Source organism: Ursus americanus, chromosome 14 (assembly GCF_024610735.1).
Source record: "Ursus americanus isolate L20-20 chromosome 14, mUrsAme1.1.p, whole genome shotgun sequence".
Lineage (NCBI taxonomy): Eukaryota > Metazoa > Chordata > Mammalia > Carnivora > Ursidae > Ursus > Ursus americanus.
In genome coordinates this window covers 34,811,517-34,828,234 of record NC_142140.1, presented here as the reverse complement: position 1 = coordinate 34,828,234, position 16,718 = coordinate 34,811,517, and the positions used below count along the sequence as shown (strand labels likewise).

The following is a 16,718-nucleotide window of genomic DNA, read 5'->3' as shown; positions in this document are numbered from 1 at the left end:
ATTGCAGTTCAGGGCACTGTTCCCTTACATGCCTCTCCCCATCCTTTGGGTAAGGTTGTTTCTTCCTTTATTAGGAGCATGATGGCTTCTAGATTAAAGTGGCCTGCTCAGTATAACTGTTTCCATTGGCATCAACCTTCTCTGGGGCTACCACTCCCCTTGCGGTGCTTTCGTGAGGACGTCATTGGCAGTGATTTATGAAGCATTTGGGGAATAATCAAGTTGCAGCCCTCGTCTTCTGCAGAGAGTTTGAAGGTTTTATTCAGAGGTGCCTCTCCACACCAGAATTCATTGAAATGAGCGAATAAAAGAAGTAGGTTAGGAATCTCTTTTGTGAAGATACAGATGGAGGACGTATTCAGTCGTAGTAAATTGGCCTTTAAGACATTGCGACATCAGGAGACGTCTTTCTAAAGCCGAGGTTGCACACCATTTCTGAGAAATCCCGGAGCTGTATTAGGGAATAATTGGATTGGGCAGTGAGTCTGAAGGGGCACGAGCAGGTGGGAGGGCGTGAAGGGGGTGCATGTGCTCGTTTGCAGAGGCTGACACTTGGCTGAATGAAAATTTGGAACCCATGGATGCGGGCACTCAGAGGTACTGGACGATTCTTTTAGCAAGTGCCATTTATACGTATAATCCACATAAATTGCATGTTTTATAAGGTACAAGTACTAGATTTATAGTTAAATGTCATTTTAAAATGCAAGATTGTTTTCTTTCTTTTTTTTTTTTCTTAGTAAGTGTAAAGACTATGTATTTGGAGGCTTCTATGTGTTCGGTCCTCAGCCCTTTCCTCTGCATGTGGGAAAAAGAGTGGGGTTATTGTCATTTCAAGGAGCAGCTTTGGGTGTGAAGACTCGGCCCTAGCTACAGACATGTGGGTACAGATCTGCCCTTTCCTGGGGGGAGAAGGAAGGTGACAGATCCTGCTTGCCCAGTCTGGTTCCTGCCTTATTGGATTCACGCAAATGTTAAAAAAAAAAGAAAGAAAAAAGAAAAAATGTCTTCTTCATCTATCTTCTCTATTTTTTTTTTTTTAACCACGTACAGGATTATCAACTCCTGGAAGTTTAGCCTCAATCCTTAGCAATCTATAGAAACACATTGTTTGAAATGGCTGCAATGATTTCTTAATTCCTGGTTCCACCTGCCTTTGCTCACGTCTCATCTTCTTGGTGTTTTTTGAAATGTGTTGGCGTCCCTCTACCTATGTCAGGCCCACCATAGGTGCTTTGTAAAAATGTAGATCTGTGGCCTACTTAGTCTCAGTCTCTGGAGAGTGGGTGTGGGGGTAATGTGTGATTCAAGGTCCCTGGTGATTCTGATGACAGTTGAAGTCTAAGAACTCCCCCCTCCCTGGCCAGAGCCACTGTCATCGCTCACCTGGAACATGTCAGTGGCCTCCTATTCCAGTGTCTCTGTTTCTACCCTGGCTCCCTCTGTCTGTAGTTCTCAAACTTGGTTGCACATTGGAACCAAGGGAGATTAAAAGACCCTCTGCTCCCAAGGATCTGATTTATTTATACTTGGAGGAGATCTGGGCATTCGGCATTGTAAGAACATCACAGGAAAATCAAATGGGCAGCCAAGCTGAGCATGACTTGTTCTCCACATTGTAGGCAGATTTACCCTTTTACGAGATCATGTGTCGCTCATGTCAGGCTTCTATGCAGTCTCTTCTGTAGTTCTGGTCTCTAACAGTGGTTGCCAGGGCCCTCGTGTCTGTCCACATTCATTATCCATGACTTGTCCTGGTTGAATCCACTCTATTTCCACTGGTTTCTTCAGTGTCCCCTGAGCATGCCTATCTCAGGGATTTCATACCTCCTGTTCCCTTCACCTGGAACATACTTCCTCAATAGCCATGTGTCTTGTTCCCCCTCCCTCACTCCTGTGTTGTCCAGGTCCTTGGTCACATGTCACCTTAGCAGGGAGGGCTTCCCTTCCCCTCTTCCTAAAATAGCAGCTTTCATCACTCTCCATTGCCTTACCCTGCTTTATTTTCTTCATAAGCATTAAATCCAACAAATAAATATTAGATATGAATTTGTCATTATCTGTTTCACTCTCATGAAAATGTAAACTCCCTAAAGACAGAGAGTTTGTTTTGTTTACCCATTTTATCCCCACCACCAAGAACAGTCCCTGGTTCATAGTAGGTGCTCAGAAGCTACTTGTGACGGACAGATGATGCCCTGCTACTTTTGGACTACCTCAAAAGCATGGTCATTGGTGATATCCCATTCATTACCAAAGGGACGTGGGGGGGGCAGCCTGTTTTCTGGCTGTGCAATGTGTCCTGATAGCTCTACCCAGGCATTCTTCTTTCTCTATTTTAATGGCTACAGAAAGAAGATTTGGGTTCATTATTATAAACTCAGGCTACCTATATTCACCCAAGTTGAGAGGAATGATACCCCTCAAATTTCTGGTGGGAATTGCATCTACATCAGTGCGAGCATAACTTGTTTTTTTGGAAAAACTGGATTGAGTTCTTTTGTTTGTTTCACTTGGGAAATTTTATACTAAGCAGATTAAATTAAGTGACTTTGAACTTTGGAATGTCCACATTTTAACATTTTATTAAGCTTAATTGGGTTTATAGAACATTTAAAGACCATACCCACTTAAATGGGAGATCAAAATGAACTAATAGGTTGATGCAGACTTTTCTCCCCCTGACTTTAGGCTGCATTAATGAAAGTGGTGCCTTTGGGCCCGACTTTCTGGGAAGCTTCCGTGTGTCCTGCCCCTGCTGTGGTCTGGACTGTGCCATGGTTCTGTCCCTTGATATTCTGTGCTGTGAACTTGGCTTTCAGAACCACCTCTGATCTGAAAAGTAGTTGAGCTCAAGGCTGACTTGTGAATATTTCTTTAATGGTGCTTCTTGGGGAAGAGATCTCTAATTGTTGGAAATAAAATCTATCTGGTGACAGAATCTGCTAATGATAGAAATGAGGAGCCATTTGATTGTTACTCCTTGAGGTTTTGCACTCAGTTAATTGGGCAGTGGAGTGCGGCAGCCCGCCCAGGAAGATGCAGGGCTGGGTCGTAATGTCCACATATCGTCTCTACTGGTGTTACATTTTCACTGCTACGTTGAGTCTTCCTAGGTCCTTATAGAATGGTTGAGGAAGTTGCAGTGTGATTACTTTCTTCTCATTACAATGATCTTTAATTATTAAAGCAATATTTGTTCACTTGTAAAAACATTCAAGTGGTATAGACGTTTGTAAAGTATAAAATATAAATCCCCTTGAAGAAAAACAGGGTTCTATGCTATTCAATGTCCTGCAACTGACTTTTTGTTCCCTTACCCATTTATAATGGATACCTTTCTACCTGGGTATATGGCTACGTGGTATTCTTCTCCATGACTACACTGTAACCGTTTTAACCAGTCATCTGTCAAAAGAAACTTAAGCCCTAACAGTTTTTGACGATTACAAATCATGAAGATGAACATTCTTGTACATTTGTCATTTCTGTGTCTTTGTGCAAATGTATACAGTGAAATTATAAGGTTTTAAGAAGACATGCAACTCTACAGTTTTTCCATATGCCTACCACTTCCTGTCATCTTTGATACCCGCTTGGCCCCTGCAGGCATTTTATTTTGTATCTTGACTGTAAGATAAATGCCTAGGGGTAGAATTACAGGGCCTAAAAAAATACAAATATAAAATGCTATGGATATTGTTAAATTGCTCTCCAAAATATTTGTTTTGGAGTAAAATCCCTTCTCTTTTGTTGCCAGTTGAAAGGCATCACATGAGAAATCCAGGGCGTGAACCAAGTATCATTTGATGATGTTTATTTTATAGGCAGAGATGTGACAAGTCATTCCCCTGCCGTTTCTACTCAGATAAGGAGGCCAGTCTGCTGCGAGCCAAGGGCGCCACATAAATGGAAATATTGAACATGATTCTGATTTTCTTTCATAAGCAATAAAATAAAATACAAACCAACAAAATAAATATAATGCCTGTAATTCCCTTAGCATGCACCTGACCCGGGGATGGTGCTAACTATAGGACAGGGCAGTGGTGTAGGAGCGTGGAGGGAGTGTGGGGGCTATGATGCTGGTTTCCATTATTGCAGTGATTGTTAGCACAATTATTCTTGAGCAATCATGTCTGGCCTGAAGTTTGGCACAATCCTACTGGTTTTCCAAATGGATTGCCATCTTTTTAAGTGAGGAATTACAGATGTTTTGCCAGTGATTCACAGCACCGTTCTGGAGTTTTAACTCTGCTGCTGAGGGAGAACTCAGTTTATCCTGAGGTTCTTCGTCTGGACGGCAGAAGAGGTTTGGGACGTGTAGGTAGCTTTACCTGAAAACAGCTGGGCTGCCCTGTGCTAGATCTTTTCCTCTTTGCCCACAAAGGTAGACGCCTGGCTTCATTGCCTAATAGCTATCCCATAAGCCTTCTGTTTGTTAAGAGCCAGTGGGGATGCAAGTTTTGATCGGTTTAGTGTTTTCCCTTTAAATAGCTTAAATTTGAAAGAAAGGTGAAGATTTATGAAAAAAGCATGGGTCTGGGTCTCAAAAGACTGGATTGCAGTGCTGGTTCCTATGGGTGCAGGATGTGGGCCATGTGGCTGGTTGGGGTCTTCTAAATGGACAGAACCAGCATCTTCAAGAGATTGAGAGGAGGACCCAGTGTTATACTGAAGTATCTGAAGACCTTTCCCTTTGAATTGGGACTTGATGAAATTAAGCAAATCATTTTACTTAACCGGACCTCAGTTTCCCCCTAAATCACATATCTTCAGCTAAATGTCAACAGTGACCAGGCAGGAAGAGTGAACAGGGAAGTGACTTTTTGTAGGGGGGAGGTCAATGATAACTACCTTGGGCCATATAAGGCTGACTCTTCTCTTTCTTTCCCTAAGAAAAGCCAGAATCTCCCAATTAAAAAAAAAATAACAAATAAATAGATAACATATCCTTTCTCTCTCAGTGTGACTCCATTGGGAATAGTGTGGAAAAGAGTGTGGGGAATAAAGAGAGGCAAAGCTCTCTTTGCCTGCTCACCTACCCAGGAAGAAGCCCCCTAGGAGCTGTGATGGATGGATGGGCTGCTTTGGTGCACACGAGTGAGGACTGGCCGAGGCTACGTAATGACAATATGTATTTCAACAGGTCTCTCCAAACTAGCCTTTAAGTTATCATGCCCAGATAGGAGAATATTTATAATTAAAACAAAATCTGGGGGTGCCTGGCCGTCTCAGTCAGTAGAGCACATGACTCTTGATGTTGGGATTGTGAGTTCAAGCCCCATGTTGGGCGTGGAGCCTACTTTAAAAAATATTCATTCATTCATTCATTAAAGCAAAATCTGCATCTTAATACTCAGCTAGGAGCATTCATATGTTTTTACCCATTCATGTATTGAGTTTTAACGTTCCAAGTACTGTGCTCCATCAGGACGCAGCCAGGGAGAAAGAGACATGTCCCTTCCTTCCCTGCATCAGGTGGCAGTCTCGTGATCAGCCTTACAGATGTAACCACACAGATACTAGTTAGCGACAATGGTAATAAAGGCGCTGACGGAGCAGTAGGGGTGCTGAGCCAGTCTCGATGGACTGAGGGGACATCAGCTGGTAAAGAGCCTTTGGGGCCCCATTCCCAGCATCTTCATCTGATGGCATGTCTTCCTTTAACTTGGCCGCCAGGAGGTAGCCATAGGACTGTGCTTGGCCTGCCAGAAGAGTTTTGTTTGGACTGGGTACTGTTGACCCACACACTGTTTTAAATATGAATTCAAGGGCTGTAACCCTTTTAATCCCCTGTCTTTCTTCCATCTGACCCTCAAGTATTCCTTTGGGAGAGGGGTGGTGCTCTATTTCAAAGGATTCTGGCCTCGTGAGAGAGAGTTGAGAAGGCAATAGAAAATGAGAGAGCCAGGGTTTTACACGGGCTTTCTGTACTTTGGGAGCCAAAAGCTTAAGAAGGCTAAAAAGAGTCCCCATTGGTCTGCCTGCTACAGGCCGTGCCTCTGGTCCCAGTTAATTACCTCCTAAAATCATGCCAAACACCACAGATGGTAAGAATGTCTGCAGCCTGTCCTCACCATTGGGGGGAAACATTGAGGGTCTTTTGGTGGTGTTCGTATTCCCAAGAAGAGCACACTCTGCATTTCCTGTGTGGATGAGGAAAATGGTTGCGGATTTGGTCCAGACCGAGATGATCCTAGCCCATATGTGTGCCACACACCCAGGCCCGCAATGCTGCCCGTTTCCCACTGCAAGTTGCTCTCCTCTGTCGTGAGTTGCAAACCGAAAATCAACCACCACCAGTGCCATATGGTTGAAAAGATCAAAGGCTCCAGTTCTGAATATATTTCTAGCTGACTGTACTTCAAATGTCTTAAATATGTTCCTACAGATGGGAAGCCTGGGGCATTAAAGCGGTAAAGCACGAATGCGGAAGCCAGGCATGTGGTCTGGGCAGTGCGGTGAAAGGTGCGTATCGCTGATGCCTGTGCTCCTCTTCCTCCCAGGTCCGCATCTTCACCTACCTCATTGGGCGAGAGGCTGCTTTTGCAGACAATCTCAAGTGGATGGCTTGTGCCAACAAAGGTACGTTCCCCCCACGTGCTCGACTCCCGAGTAACTTCCCCGTGGATGCGCCGAAGTTGGGAGAGCCAAGAGAAAGTAGAAAGTTCTAGGACAAGCCTGGGAATTCTAAGATAAGGTTTGGGTGTTTCTTAGTGGCGTTTGATAGACTTGGAACAACTTCTCCCGAAATACGTTTACAGATTTTGAGGACATCGTCAAGCGGAGTGGTTAAGCCTCTGCGCTCTGCTTCATAGTAGCTCGGTGAGCTTGGGAGAATGACTACGGCAGAGTGATTTACTGTGCATCAAATACCCAAGTGCTCACTCCCCATTCTCAGTGCCCTTGCAGTTAGATGGGGGCCTCAAGATGGGCTCTGGCCAGTAGGCTATGAGCAGAACCAAGCTGGGTCATTTCTGGGATAAAGCGCTTCAGAGCTCGTATGATAGTGTCCGTACTCTGTTTTCCTGCCCTTGTGAACTCCATGTTCCATATGGAATAGTCATGAAATGACGTCATCAGCCTGGTTCCCTGAGTGACCAACAGGGACTGGTGTCCTTCTGCTCGCCCTCCCCCTCTCCCCTGCCAGCCCACACTGGATATATATGTGTAATCAATAACCCTTTGTGTGAAGCCACTGAGATTTCCCATAGCATAACTTAGCCTACTTAACTGTTAAATTTGTTAACTTTAAACTGCCTGAATATTCTAATCTTCAAGATCGGGATGTTGATAATAGTTCTTCCTTTGATTCCTACTAAATATCAAGATTAATGAAATGGTGTATATTAGGTGCCTGGTTCAATGCTGGGACATGGTAAGCACTCAATAGTTGTTGCCTTTTCTATATTCTGAAGTCTGTTGATTAATAACCCCCCATTGTGTGTCAGAAACAATGCTTTGGGGAAGGCAGAGGGAGGGAAGGAACAGGGCCCTCTAGTTTATGAAGGACTTCCTTCCTTTCATGCTACATACGACCAAGAAGGCAAAGCACAGGGGGCAAATAGGTGGTAGAGTCCAGACTGCTGGAGTCTTAACCTAGACTCCTTGAGTTCAAACCCAGCCTCCGCCATCCACCACCCATGTGCAAGTTACCAAGTCTATCTGGGTCTGAGTTGTGTCACCTACAGAACAGGGGTAGTGATGACAACTGCCCCACTTATTGTAAGCCTGAAATGAGGAGTGTAGGTCAAGCTGGTAGCACAGTGCGTGGCACTTAAATGCCCCATTATTTCCTGGTGCCATTTTGATCTGTAGGCAGGTCTTCTTTCCTCTCAGAAGCTACAAGCTCTGTGAGAACAGCCTTTACCTCTGATTCCATCATGAGCACTGGAGGAGGGCCCAGCCTCCTGTCTTACTCAGAATGAGTGCTCCTTTAATGTTTGAAAAATGAGTAAATTGGCTATAAACACTTAGAAAGGAAGACATATCCTATCACATGGTAAACTGGTCTTGATAGATTTAGGTGGTCTTTTTTTAATATTATCTCCTAAGCCAACCATTATTTTAAAAAGGTCCAGTGTTTGTGCCTCAGTGGAGGAAACAGGATTCCATGAAGAGTTTGCACATCCCAGCTCTTAAGAAAAAGTTATTTTAGTTGCAAGCAAGCAAAGTTGCTCTCTGAAATTAAAAAGAGGAGTGTTTTGGAGAGGAAAAGGAGTGACTCAGAGCCCAGAGTAGGAAGGGAAGCTCATGTCTCATGAGGGACCAGGGAGCTGTGTTTCAGTTCTTTTCTTCCTTGGTTTCTTTGTACACTCCTTGGCATTCTTCCTCTCTGCAGACAGAACCCCCCCCCCCCGCCCCAGCTATGGTACAATCTAGAAATGACCACCCCATGCCGTGCACACTCGTCTGTCCACAAAACACACCGTGGGCAAGACATGATATTAGAAAGAAGACTTTATATCTTCTCCACTTGAGACCGATCAGCACTTTAAATTCTGATTTCAAGTCCCTTCCTTCGCCCAGAAAGATTATGACCCCTCAGCTTGGGCCAGGACTCCGCGCTGCTGAATTGGGTGTGGGCAGAGGTAAGCCCATGGAGAAAAATAGATGTGTTCTGGCGGGGTCTCAGCGCTGTGGTTGGGTGGGCGTGGGAAGTGAGTAGTGAAAAGGTGCATGGTCAAGCAAATGAACATTGCTCACCCTTCCCTTTGCTTGACATTGTCTTGAAATATTTGCTTCTACTTGGAACCGTCCTTTAAGCTAGTGTCAATTCCCTCATCTAAAAAGTAGAGAACGGCATGGGAGGTTTTAACATTTCCTTGAAGGGCTAACATAACACATTTTACAATTATTTTAGTTTATTGGCTGGCTTGCCTCACTAAAAGGTACCAGCAGTTCGGATCATCTCAGAATAATGCATCTGGCTTCGATTCAGGGCGAGGTACAGGGGAAGCATAGGCATAAAGATATGGGGACTGTGTGGATCCCAGATTTCCTCTGAGTGAAGAGGCCATTGTTGAAATAAGTTTTGTAACTTTGTTGACATTTGAAAACCTTAAGCGAGCTACACTTTTCCCCATTTTTTCCTTTATTTTGTGGTCTTGAAAAGAAAGAGTTCCTTTCCATTTTCAAATTTTTAAAAATGTTGCTGTTATTCCTGCCACATCAGATTGCAATCCTTCCCATCAGCTAGTACGCCTTTAGTCATGGGTTCTTGTTTTTACCACTGTCTGTGTCCAGCTGATGAAAATTACTCAAATTGAAGTCTTGTCTTAATCAACTAATATTACACCATAATTTAGTTTTAGTCATTGTTTATAAGAATCTTCGAAGCATCCTTTTGAAGACAATTCAGTCAACTCTGCGTATTCCAGGGCCTGGCTATAGAATGGAGCCCTTTAGATTTAGAAGTTCTGAATACACCAACTTGGAAAACCCAAGGAGGTAATAGTAGCTGCTTAGCTGGCTCGGCCGTTGGATTCCAGAGTGATCCTCCTTCGCTTCCTGTACAAATCCGGTCCTTGCCTTCCCTGCCAAAGCAAGTCTCTCTCAAGAGGTCTGCCCTCCTCACTCTGCTTCTTTTCTGAAGGGCCTCGGGAATAAAATGTCATTGTTTGTCACTATTCAAAGTAGCAGTTGCCATCAAAATGTTAGGTTCCAGTCATCTGTGCCCATATAAACATTGGCTTCACGTTGCGTCAGTTATGGGGTTTTAGACCACGTAACATCGGTGAGCAAGTATTCTTCTATGGTCATTAATTAAATCATTGTTTATAGTCTCAGATTGTTATAGTATGGAGGTAGCATAACATTTTTCATCTCAAGTGACATGAGGTCCAGAGGGGGCCCCCCCTTACATATTTTCTCCCTGAGTCAGCCAAGTTCTTCAGTGAAATGAAGCATTAACATTCGGGGACCAAAACAGACCCAGGGAGAGCCCAGGGGAGCCCAAGGAGAAGCCTGCTGGCTGACTGGCCAGAGTGACTCAGGAGTCATAGGGCCAGCACCGACCTCTCCTTCCGGATTGGTGGCCGAGGACCCACTGTCAGTGCCGATCTTCTTGCTGGGAAGTCTAGTAGCCATGGAGACAGTTCTCAGCCACTGCACCTCAGACACTGTACCCTGGAAATGGATTCCTGAGGACTTTCATACCCCTGACAGGAGTTCTCTGCCTTGTCCAGTCTCTTAGCAAAAACCAGAAAGGCCTGGAGCTCATCGGATTGTTTCATTTTATGCATAACTAGGTCCCATCTTGAGGGAGCCAGTCCTAATGAGGCAAAGCAGCAAACCATTTTAAATACATTAAAACAATCATTGCCACTGTAGAATGGCTTGTGGAATTTAAAGCCCTGCTTTCACACTATTGGATAAACAAGTGAACTGGGGAAGCAGAAAAGAGGGGCTGACTAGCCCCAGATATTCCATAAAGCCATGATGACCTTCTCGAATGTTCAGTGTGCCAAGATTTTAAATAAGCACTGCCTGATTCTCCTTCAAAAATCACGGTGAAGGGAGTGTTTTCCAGCTGTGCAAATAAAGAAGGGCCTCTGTGTTTGGGTTCTCAACCAATCCGTCATCGTTAGGTCGAATGGAAACGCCGCACAAGTCTCTCTTGGTTGTCTGCTCAGCTTGTCCCTTCTTGATGGGTTAATGGTCATTTTCTCCTCATTTGAAAGAGAACGGGTGGCCTGAGCCCTCCTCAGAAGTTCAGACCCACAGTCTTTTTCCATCAAAAAATTCTTAACTTCACTCTACCTTTCCAACTGTCTTGTTCCCTGACTAAATTTATGAAGCCAGAATGGTTGTAGGTAGGGTTGAGGGAAAAGTGGAAATTAAAACGTTTTGCCATTTTGGAACAGGTGGGAGAGGCCAAAATGTCCTTCAGATACATTTGTGTAATTCTTTTGTAAAAAATGTGTACCTTTTGACCAATATCTCCCTAAATCCCTTACACCCACCCCACCCCCCAGCCCCTGGTAGCCACCGTTCTACTCTCTGGTTCTACACCACATTTGGCTTTTTTTAAGACACCATAGAAATTTCACATATAAGTGATATCATGTAGTATTAGCCTTTCTTTGTCTGACTTATCTAGTGTGGTGGGGTAGTATCCATGTTGCCCCAGTGGCAGGATTTCCTCCATTCTCGTGGCTCCATCCTATCCCATGGCGTGCATCTTATGGAACATGAGGCTTGGAGTGCGGAGGATAATGCTGATGAAGCGGAAGATGGGGCTGTGTTGCCGATCACAGCTAAGTGCCACGAACTGCTGGCTCGGTGACAGGTAGAGCGCCACGTCCGTTCGTGTATCATCTCTTTGGACTTCTTAAAGCTTCAGGAGGGTCACGAGCGGGAAACAGCCCCAGAGTGACTGGCAGCTTGCCCCAGGTTAGCAGCCAGCGGGTGGCAGGGCCAGGATTCAGGCCCACCAGATCCCATGCCCGAGCGTAACCCTTCACCGGGCTGTGAGGTCGTCTCTCTCCGGGGGGAAGAAAGATCTGTTTCATGGCAGACTCTTGCATGCTTCCCATAATATGAGAGAAGCCAGAGAATGGAATTTAGAGATGGAGGCAGGATTTTAACAAGCCAGAGCTAATAAAGGCTGGACGAGGATTTATACCCAGCTTGTGTGTCCCAGAAGTGGTCCCGCCTCCGCCTGTGTAGGCGTGTGGTCTGGTTCCTGACATTTCACAAATGGGGACATTCAGGCTGTGAGAGGAAATGAGGTCGGGGGAGCTGGCTCAGCAGCAGAGCTGCGGACAAGCCAGCATTCCTAGCTCCATCGCGTGATCCTTCAAATTATTTTTTCTCATGTGCAATTTGAAATTAAAAGTGTAATCTTACTCTCAAAGGAAAAGGTTTTTCTCCTAAATCTGAGGGTCGGGGCAGATTCTGACAGCTTCGCGCTCAGGAGGGATACCCGCAGAGACGACGGGGTGCCCTGCCCTGGGGGTATCCTCTCCCAGTGGGTTCTTTCCCACTCGCTGAACATGCACCCCTCAGCTCTCAGGGCCAGCAGACCTCTTCCTGGGTCTCTGTGAAAGGACCAGGAATTGGGGAGACAGAAAGCTGCTTGTAAACTGTTCATTTTTCTACTGAAATAAGTGGTTTTTTTAGTAGTGTGTGCTGTTGACAGGGAGGGGAAGACGGAATCCTGCGAGGGTCTTCCAAGAACACTGCTGTTCCCTTAGCAAATGCAAATCCACCTCACTGCCCACCCTGTTGCCCTGGCAAGACTGAAGTCTGAGTCCGGGCTTGCCTGTTTTCAGCTTGTCTTCTTTAAGAGGGGAAAAGCCTTTGGAAAGACTCGACAAGAGCAGTGTCCATCACCCCAGAGGTGGAAAGGGGACCTTGGCGTGTGAGGTGCACAGCCAGTCTCCCACCGAAGAGAGGCCTCTCGGGGCCCTCAGCTCGGGCACCCCTGCAAAGCTGAGTATGCAATGATGTGCGAGGGGGCAGCTCATGCAGACTCATCTTTTCGACAAGGGCCCTTAAGAAATCTCGAAGCGAGGGTGGTAAAATCTCAGAAACACAATGCACCAGACTGCATGTGGTCGATCCCACTGAAGAGCGGTAACCCAGAGTTCACAGAAGGCTCTGCAAGGGAATAAGGTAAATAAATTGATGTTAGGTAGAAAAATGAGCAGACCACTCGTAATAGATGGCTAATTTCAGCATTAATTAGTCCTTGGCAATTACCAAATGATTGCTGATTCTGTTTTCTTACATGATATATGAAGTCCAGAAAGGCACATTAAAGCAGAGAATAAACATTCAAGAGCTAGAATTTAAAAGAAATTAAAGTGAGGGGGAGGGAGGAGGGAAAGTGGCCAGTCCAGAGAATGCAGAGGGAAAACAAGGGAAGCACCTACAGTTAGAGCCAAAGCGTCCAGCCCTCAGGGACTTCCTGTTATCCATCAAAAGGTACATTTGTTAATGAAAACTTATATGAAAACATGGAAAAACAAAGAAGAGCCTTTCAGAAGGGTTTTAGGTTGTAGTGGATTGGAGCTAGATGATAAATTTGTGTTAAGCTTTGCAGTGTACTGTATTAATAGTATTTTTATAACTTCAGCTTCTCTTACCTTTTATACATCTGCCACCCCGGTCTGTGTAGTGAGATGTAAGTCAGAACTTGACCTGGGTTTTCAGTAGATCTTTGATGCTAATTATTGGGCATCTCCCAGGAACTTCAGAGAACCACGCATTTCCCAACCCCATCCTCAACTTTCTCAGTCACCCAGACACGAACAGCTCATGAGGGGCGCCCTCCTGGGACAGGACTTCGGAGCAGCCGTGCCTGACCCTTCCCAATATGGGGAGAGGGACTGTCTGTGGTGGTTCAGGGCAAAAGCTTTGGAATCTGATGCATCTCGATTCGAATCCATCCAGGACAAATTATTGAGCTCTGTGTCCTCACACAAGTTGGGCTCTTGCGTGGTCCAAGTGCAGAGAGGCAAGGTGAACCACAGTCAGACCTCATGAATGTCCCTGCTTTACTATTGGCTCCCCCAGACCCCTGGGCCTGGTTCTGGGAATGCCACTCTGGATAAGACAGGCACCAGCTTTTTGTAAGATGTCATGGAGCTGGCGTTCCAGTGAAAGAGAGCAGAGGAAAGAAAGAAAGCGAAGGCGGGGTGCAGTGAGGGGAATGAGTTCCGGCAACAGATCTCTGAGCGATAGCAGAAGCCAGCCATGGCAAAACTGGATAAAAGGTGTGCCAGGCAGAGGGGGCAGTAAGTGCAAAGGCCCGGGGGTGGGGGTGGGGGAAGGAGCGTGGCCTGTGAGAGAAAGCAAAAGGCCAGTGAGCTGAAACCATGAGCAAGTGTGGGAGGACAGAAGGGGATTCCGTCACCCACTTGGGGAGGGGCTAATGAGGGAGAGTCTTGGCGGTCAGGGTTAGAAATCTGGATTTTATTCTAACTCTGAACAGAAGGTGTTTTAGGGTTTTAAGCAGAGAGATGGTGATCTGCTTTATACTTTCAGATGATCCCTCTGACTGCCGGCAAGAGCCTAGATAACAGGGAGAGGGGCACGGAGGCTCAGGGGAAGAGACAATGGAATCTTGCGGTCATCTGGGAGCAACGGAGATGGGAAAGAGGATTTTCAATATATTTTAGAGATAGGGCCAGAGGAACATGCCATTGGATTAGCTATGGGGTGGGGTGAGGAAATGATGACTATCAAAGATAATTCTTATGTTTTTGGCCTAACTGGGCAGTGGCACCATTTGCTAAGATGGAGAAGACCCACCAGGGAAGGAAGGGGTTTCGACAGGGAAATTGGGAGTTGGCTTTGGACAAATGGAGTCTGAGAATCCTGTGAGTCATCCCCACGGAGGTGTCAGGTATACAGTTGGCTATGGCTCTGTAGCTCTGGGGAGAAGCCAGCTTTTCAGAACTCTGAGTATGATAAGCAAGGCCAAGTGAGATGATGTCCCAGTTCAATCCCCTTCCAAATGTGTGATTGTGTTTCCTTCCTACTCCCCCCCGCCCCCCAATGTAATGATCTGTCTCTCCATCCTCCTCCTTACATTCATTCCCTTTCTTCTCTTGGCCCAATTTTGGAAAACCCAAATCAGGGATTTTTGCTGTTGGCTTTGAGCATGAGAAGGAAAATGCAGACAACCAAGAAAAATCCCTCCCAAGAGATGCTGGCCTCAGTGCACATTTGGTACAGGACCCCCAGGATCTCCTTCTCCTCTCATCATGGCAACATCTGTCTAGGCTTGTCCTTTATGCCTTGTCTGTGGCTCTAAGACCCTTCCTTTAGAGCCTGAGATTTGCCTAGTAGAGAAATGATGAAATGTTTTCTTGCTGATTCACACACTGACTGCAGCCGCCGTGCAGGAAGGATGATAACTGTGAATGCTCCCCGTCACCCAGCGACGCTTTTGCAACTTGCCTTTCCCACCTTGCCTCCTCGAAGGGGCCACCTGGAAGCCTTGGGAGAGCCCTGTCCCAGATGGGTGTCCCTAACTGGAGTGCCTGGCCTCAGAGGGAGTGCCAAGGTGCACACGGGCCCCCTCCCAGGCTACAAGCCAGAACAGGCACTCACAGCCCGCCCCTTTGGGGCCCCGTTTCCCCTGGGATGGGCGAGGCTCTGGCCCTGGACAGGAGTGACAATGCATGTTAATTAGCACTGTGCAGAGCTGTCATCAGGAAGCCAGAAGCCGCATGGTCCCAACCTGGTTTGGGGTTGGCACAGCAAATTCAAACCAGCTGGCCTTTGTTTGGAAATGCCCTGGGAGGCTCCTGCCCCTTTCTGGACAACAGAAGGGCTGGCATTTCCTTTCCCGGAGCACGCTTTTAGACAAGAGGTTCCACAAACACTGTCGCAAGTGCTGTGTCGGGTCTGGCTTCAGGGGCACACATGCCCTTCTCTGGTTTGTTGGCAAGTAGGACATGCCATGAGCTTCGTTATATGGGTCCTTATATAAAGGCACAGGGAGGAAATATGTTTTGTCCATCCAGTGCCCCCCTTATTAAAATCCTCCCGTGACTCCCTGCCTGGGGGATAAAGTTTAAACTCCTTCCCAAGGTCTTGTGTGATAGTCCTCCTGCTCGTCTCTGATTTATAGCATCTGACTTCCAGCCCTTCTCCCCCAGCTCCTTCCTCCAGCCATTCTGAGCTCTTTTCAGCTTCTGGAAGAAGCTGACTCTCACTGTGGGCCTTTACTCATACTTGACTCACACTTTCCTGGATACACTGTTCTCTAGCTAACTGGGGTCAGCTGCACTGACCCTTCCTCGGGGTTTGATAGGCTGCCCCTGCCGTGGCTTTCAGCTTAATATTGATTGCGCTATTTTGCAGTTGTCTGTTTACTCAGACCCGCCAGGCCCCAGGAGGTAGCGGCCGTGCTCATCTTGTTAATCCCTGTTTCTCCAGCGCTGGGCACCAGGAAAGCCTTCCATAAATAAACGGAAGCCCCCCCCAACCCCGCCAGGGATCTGGACCTTGCTTAGTTCATGCCTTCCCTTCTCATATCTCCTAACCCACGGCAAAGCCAACGGGACGATAACTCCCCATCCACGAGATGATAGCACGTTTAGGACTTTTTCTGTTACGGAGAAATCATGTCAACCCAGCAGATTCAAAAGGCAGGTCTGGTAAGCACACGAGGCGTGTGAGCTGGAGTTTCCACCTCAAACACACAAAGGACACAAAATCCCGTAGGAACGAAAGGCGCACACGAAGAGACTTCTAAGCGTGGGTACACCTCGGTACTTGCACCTGACATGTGTGAGAACGTGGGCGAAACGAATCTCTCTCGTCTGCCTTGGGCATCTTCCCTTTAATGTGGGCACAGTTGTCCCCACTTCATCGTGTTCTCGAGAACAAATGAGACAAAGCTTATCAGCCGTTGGGTAGATTTTGTGCCCCTTCAAATTAATCATAACTATTGTTACAGTTATAAAAATGAGCTGGCCTTTACATTTTCTGGTTCATAGTTTTCCCATTGGAAATAAATCCACTAAAGTAAAAAAAAAAAAAGTTCCAGAATGGCGTGTAAAGAGGCCCTTTCTGCCAGAGAAGGTGTAGCTGAATGTGGAAGTGTATGTGTCAGTGTGCATGTATTGAAAATTGAAAAACGTCTGGGAGGACATTCTCTACGGAGTTAGCGGGGCTTCCTCCGAGAGCTGGCTTTATGGTTGACCTTACTGTGATTCCTTTTGCTTGATTATATTTTCAAGCACATGAACACATTA

At 46.2% G+C, this 16,718-nt stretch overlaps 1 protein-coding gene across 3 annotated transcripts in view; it reads left to right on the top strand.

Annotated features, from left to right (window-relative positions):
- CACNA2D3 (calcium voltage-gated channel auxiliary subunit alpha2delta 3) overlaps nucleotides 1-16,718 on the top strand; it is an 834,102-nt gene that overhangs the window by 536,130 nt on the left and 281,254 nt on the right. For all 3 annotated transcript variants that reach the window (XM_087866960.1, XM_087866961.1, XM_087866959.1), the window contains exon 12: nucleotides 6,510-6,588. In XM_087866960.1, coding sequence (XP_087723086.1) covers nucleotides 6,510-6,588 — 79 coding nt within the window. The remainder of the gene's footprint in view (nucleotides 1-6,509; nucleotides 6,589-16,718) is intronic.